We start from the raw sequence: 6,132 nt of genomic DNA, 5'->3' as shown, positions 1-6,132 counted from the left end.
CATGTAACAAAGAAATGAAAGAAAGGAAGAACATTTTTTTAACACACACAAACACAAAAATAATAACAATACATAGAAACAAAAAATGAAATAAAAAAGAAACCAGAAGATTATAATAAGAGAAGGAATAAAAATAAATAAATATAAATTACGTGTGGTGTGCGTGCGATCCTAAAAAAGGATGCCACTCAGTATAAGTTTGTTATTTAGTCACTTATAGTTTATAATTGAAACCATATATTTAATCGTGTTTGGACTCAGCCTAAAGGAAGCCGATTTAAATCTGTAGGTACCTTTGTCTTTGTTAAATATTCCCAAATGCAAATGAATAAATAAATAAAATCATGTACATAAATAAATTTTACCCACCATTTCCCGAAAATATACCCATATCGATCAAATAACACATACGACCACATAGCGGTAGTAAGGAGAAATGTAAATTGTAAAGTTAATGCTGGCGCATCCAACTACGCACAATTCTACGTAACGAAGTTTACGGCCCTGAGATCCCACCCTGTTTAAGGATGGCTACACGTGAGCGACGAATAGTACGTGACATGACAATGTACCTAGATATTTATGATTAATTAACTGTGGGAGTCGAGCACGCTTCGGCACGAATTGGGCTAGCTCGCAACGGGGAAGTACCACACCCACACAGAAAACCGGTGTGAAATAATAGAATGCTATTGTGTTTCGTACGGTAGGTGGAGGAGCCGGAGGCCCATATCCTTCTTCTTGCCCTTCCTAGTGCTTTCCTTTATTACTCTCATCAATCCTTTCTTAATCCCTTCCTAATTTAAAGTCTGCAATCCATTTGTAGAGAACCCTCTAAGGTCTGCAATTGACCTTACGCCTCTCCAAATGTTCATGGGCGGTGGTAGCGCTTACCATCAGGCGACCTACCAACTCCATTGCCGACTATAACATAAAAAAAAATATTATCTCGTGAATATTAATCATCAGCCTATATTTGCTCTCATTGCGGAGACGCCAGTTCCTACGAGAGTCAAAAACATGCTGGATTGGTGGATTGGATGATATATGGATGTCCTTTTTAATCTTTGGGTTTAATGATAAACCGGCCAAGTGCGAGCCAAATTCGCTCACCGAATTCTGTACAAAACTGTTTTGCATTATTTATTATGTTACGTAACAAAAATGTATGTATTTTAAATTCATTCTCTCTCTGTACTATAAGGCGTTGTGTAATAAATTTCAAGGTTCAAAGTTCGCAGGAAGCACCTTGTAGGTTTTGAATTTCTTGCGAGTGTCACAAATTTGCAACATAAACAGCTATATCTTATGGGTTCCGTTTATTTCCTCTCTTGATACGGAACCCTAAAATCTACAAAAATAAATAATTTTCAAGTCGTTTATTATGCTTATTTGCACAAAACATTAAACATTTCACTAACATTTTATAAGGGTTTTTCATTCGCCCGACGATATATGCATCTAAATTTTTTAAAGAAAATAGTGAAAATAGTGTTTTTCTTTTTTTCTTATTCCAAGTAGATTTTTGTCATTTGCGTCCCATTTTGTCGCCACATCTCGGGGCAACGGGTGAGAAGGGGAAACATAAACCGTTTTAACCGTATTTTAAAGGACCATAACTTTGAATTGAGCAATGAGATAAAAGCTTTCTTACAAGGTGACTTAATAATTCGTCGAGTTATCTTTAACTCTAATATATATTAATGTAACCTTCTAGATCAGTTCTAGAGTTTGAAATAAAATACAAAACTGCTTTTTCTAACTTAGCCGTTATATATAATTTTTAGTTTAATTGCATTTAAATCTGTACTAATATTATAAAGCTGAAGAGTTTGCTTGTTTGTTTGTTTGAACGCACTATTCTCAGGAACTACTGGGCCTATTTGAAAAATTCTTTCAATGTTAGATAGCCTATTTATTGAGGAAGGCTGTAGGCTATATATGTACCACGGGCGAAGCTGGGGCGGACCGCTGTTGCTTTATGAGTGACAATTTTTTAAAGGAATAAAAAAATTTTTGATCACGAGGCGATGGTGCTTAGGCACATGAAACCGAAAGAGAAGAAGAAATTCGATTGCACAAGCGGTATCACGTGTGGCCGAGAGGCTAAGCGTTGCTACAATTTGGCAAAAGACGCGGGTTCAAACCCCGCCTGAAGATCAAAATATTTTCTATTCTTAAAAAAAAAATCATCCTCGTTATATCTACACAGAGACAGATATAGCATGTAGGATAGCAATTTATTTGGATCTATTCTTCGTTAGACCAGAAAAACACTAAAACCCCAGAACACCAGCTGAAGCAGCCTTTGGCCCCGGTCTTTAGCTAGTTGTAAACACAACAGGCCTCATAAATGCACGTTAGGCAAAACAAGATTATAAAAAGAGAAAAAGCGCTCACCAGGGCATTGATAACTACATAAACGCCCCAAATTATATGAAACATAAATTAAATATCTACCTACATACTTTAATCATCTGCTATATTTAATCAGAGTTCATTTTCCGCTATGTAACACAATAAATTGTTTCCAAAAGCATGTTTAAGTAAATTACCGCGTAATGTGCTATAATACTCGTAATATTAAACTTCAGTTCGCCCTCATTGCAATTTGGAGGTATATCATGAAAGACTTGTTAAATTGTGTAGCAATTATTCCAATTTGTGCAGCTTAACAAACTAAAATTCAACAAACGGTGAAGCCATTATGTTTATGTGTAATTTATTAAAGCATGCACGTCTGGTTCCAGAAATACAAATACAAGACGTACTCCATTTTTTGTATGTTTTTGTATTACATTGCGATGTGTAAACACGAAAACTTTTATATTCATGTAAAATAGTATTTACGGACAGTAATTTCTAAAGCTACCACCAATTCGGATTGTTTCCTACTATTTTTAGAGATATTGATATAACAAAAATAATAACTGAAAAAAACGACATAATTTTCAGGTAGATATCATTTCTACAAGTATTAATGGGCGCAGCTGGTCATTACCCTCAAGCTATTCACCAGCTCCTCTAAAACACCACCTAAAGAATCAATGTTAATGTTTATAACTCCAACAATATTAAAAAAAATAATAATAATTTATTGAACAAATTATAAATCACATAGAACATGAAACCCAGACTCCTAATATAGCTTTCGCTGTGTTTCAGGAGTCTGTCTCTTCCCGATACAGTACATAAAAGTTCAATTTAGACACAATAAAATGTAATTGCTGCTACATACATATGAAATTTAAATTCTATAATTTAATATAAATTTATAATATTTAACAATTAACAATTTTAATAATTTACATTTTATCATAATCAAATTTATATATTATAATCAATGTTATTATATGTATTTAAATAAACTAATAATTCTAATCAATTACAAACCGATAGACACCTAAACAAAAGTAAGATCCAAATTTTATCACTATGGCAACCTTTGATCAAAATATTGTATTCTTAGAAAAGACCTCGTGTTTTAGAGGTAACAGTTAACCTTTATGTAAATATCGATAAAAGAACTCAAAGACTTCGACGCAAATTCATTTATTCTCCCAACCTATACAAATTGTCAGTGTAATACAATAAACCTTCCATTGTATACTTCAACCGCAATAAACGACAAAAAAAATGATTGCAATGTCCTTGTGAAGACGGCGTCTGCTTTAATCTAACCTGTTTCAATTTGCTTGTCACCACTTCCCAGAGTTTTCCATTTTAAAAGAACCTTCCTTTCATATTCAAAGAAAAAATCCTTGCGAACTGTCTGCATTAAGCAGACACGTATTCTTTGATGTTTCATAAGCTTCACGTTAGATAAAAATTTCTGGATTAAACTAAATTGTGATATCGTATCTCATAGTGAGATGTTTATAAATTTTTTTTTTGTTCCCTCACCAATATGCTCGGCTCTATACCACCAGGAGGAAGGTAAATGTCCGGGACATTTGGAAGTCTAACGAAATTTTTAATTTATTGTGGGACAAAATTAATGTATACATTTTTTTAAATAGTTAATGATAGTTTTGGAATTCTATGTAGGATAACTACTGGTACCTGGAATTCATATCTTCAACTTCATGAGTTTAAAACAATTAAATTTTATAACTAATCTATTTAGGAACAAACAAATTTCAAAATAAGCGCGAAAACAAATCCAATAAATCGAAAAACATCAAATACCGCTTAATCGTTTTCGAATTATTGGTGATGTAAATAGCACGACTGATGATTTGTACCAAATAATTATTTATTTCTATGTCTATGGATGACAGAAATGCTCCTTATCAATGCAAAAACCGCAAAGAAATACCTAAGTCAGAACCGACACAAACCCGATGTCGAGACATTTCTCTAAGAACTTTCGGATTCGGGTGAACTAAACCTCGTTGAGTTTAATGAAGATGATTGATTGATGGTGATTCAAGAGCATTCCTATTAGTATATCCCCGAAAACCTGATTCCTTGGATTCGAAATCTCGAGAGACATTCAAATTTGCGGTCATTCGAAACTAAGACTAAATTAGCCTGTAAGAAACTAGAGGTGTTTAGTAGATCGAGAGCGCATATGTACAAATGTCTTTTTCTTGGAGCCGGAACCACACACCGGAGCACAGTGTCAATTGCTTTCATAATCTCATCCAATATGGAGTAGTCCAATTGTCAAAGATAGATAAGAGTTCTCTATACTTACGAAGAGACGTTGCATATCTTTTGTATACAGTTACTTGGTGCGTTGGAGCGTACGGTCGTGTTTGTATCGAGTGTCTTAAATTGAAAGTAATAAATATAATTAAAGTGCTATAAACAGTCGAAATCTAAGGCTAAAATGCCTAACGATTGCAGTTGCCGAATTGTAATAAGTGAAGTCTTATGCTATATCCAGTGTAAGATTGATGTAATTGATGAAGTCAGTTTACTTCAAATTTGCGAGGGCCAGTTTACGGAAGAAGAAATTGACAACGCAAGGGCGATTTTAGCAGATATATCGCTTACTCGTCGGGGACTGCGGAAAGGTGATAACAAAAATAAAAGAAACCTGCAAGATATAGTAAAAATCCTCAAAGAGTCTGATCCAGCCACTTTGCCTGTATTTGTTGCCCGTAATGTCAATAGACTTCCTCCCGTTACCTTTGATCACGTAGACGTAACGAGTCTTTTAAAGGACATTGTCCTTCTAAAAAAGGAAATAATTCACATCAAAAGTGACTGTGCGAAACAATCGGACGTCGATTCACTGCGTAAAGAAATAAATCAACACATTCAACGCTCGAATCTTCCAACTAACACTGTGAGCGGGGAGCGGTCGGAGGGGGACGTGCATCACTCGTCTGCGGCGCTGACGCAACGCGCCGCTGTACCTGCTCAGCTCAGTCAGAAAAGGAGTGCAACGAGTAACGACGTGTGTATGACTAGGGAGCGTTTACCGGGACAAACAGCTGATTCGCTACTTGCGCCTAACTGTATAGCTAGTCAACAGAAGGGTTTTACGGGAGAAAGCTCAGATAGAGATTTTGTACCGGTCACCTATAAAAAGAAAAAGAATAGGAACAAGGAGGGTTGTGCAGTAGTTCATAATCAAGATTTTATTATCCAAGCTGCACCGAGAACCTTTTGTTTATATGTTTCTCGCTTAGACATATCATCTACTACCGATAAGCTCGCAGACTACATTAAATATAAAGGTGAAAGCGCGGTGTCTATTGAACGTATTGAACCGTATAAACAAACTTCCTTTGCTTCCTTTAAGGTAACAATTTTATCACATAAAAAGAACATATTTTTAAATTCCGACTTCTGGCCGATTGGCATTGTTTTTAGACCTTATTGGATTAAAAATATTAGCCAATAATTAGATAATTAATTGTCATTTAATTATATAAAACGTTATTTTATTTGAAATGAAATTTGTTAGTTTTAATTGTCAATCCGTTAAAAGAAGTATTGATCAAATAAGAATATTATGCGATGAATATGATGTAATAGCGTTACAAGAAACCTGGCTTCTACCTCATGAGCTAGCCATGTTATCAAATATACATCCTGAGTTCTCAGCTCATGGTACCTCCGCAGTAGACACATCTGCGGGGATTTTAATGGGTAGACCGTATGGGGGTGTAGCCCTGC

The 6,132-nt window shown here is 35.0% G+C and overlaps 1 protein-coding gene across 1 annotated transcript; it reads left to right on the top strand.

Annotated features, from left to right (window-relative positions):
• Positions 1-4,834: 4,834 nt before the first annotated feature.
• Positions 4,835-6,027, top strand: LOC119832447. The gene is made up of 2 exons (XM_038356116.1): positions 4,835-5,755; positions 5,992-6,027. Exons 1-2 carry the CDS (start codon positions 4,835-4,837, stop codon positions 6,025-6,027), a joined length of 957 nt encoding a protein of 318 aa, XP_038212044.1.
• The last annotated feature ends 105 nt before the right edge of the window (positions 6,028-6,132 follow it).

This window comes from Zerene cesonia, chromosome 15 (genome assembly GCF_012273895.1).
Source record: "Zerene cesonia ecotype Mississippi chromosome 15, Zerene_cesonia_1.1, whole genome shotgun sequence".
Taxonomy (NCBI): Eukaryota; Metazoa; Arthropoda; class Insecta; order Lepidoptera; family Pieridae; genus Zerene; species Zerene cesonia.
The sequence above is the reverse complement of the archived record's forward strand: the minus strand, read 5'-3'. Positions and strand labels throughout refer to the sequence as shown.

Coding starts and splice junctions, on each gene's coding strand:
- LOC119832447 (XM_038356116.1), top strand. CDS start 4,835: ATGCCTAACGATTGCAGTTGCCGAATTGTAATAAGTGAAGTCTTATGC. Junction 5,756..5,991: donor CTTCCTTTGCTTCCTTTAAG/GTAACAATTTTA, acceptor ATGATGTAATAG/CGTTACAAGAAACCTGGCTT.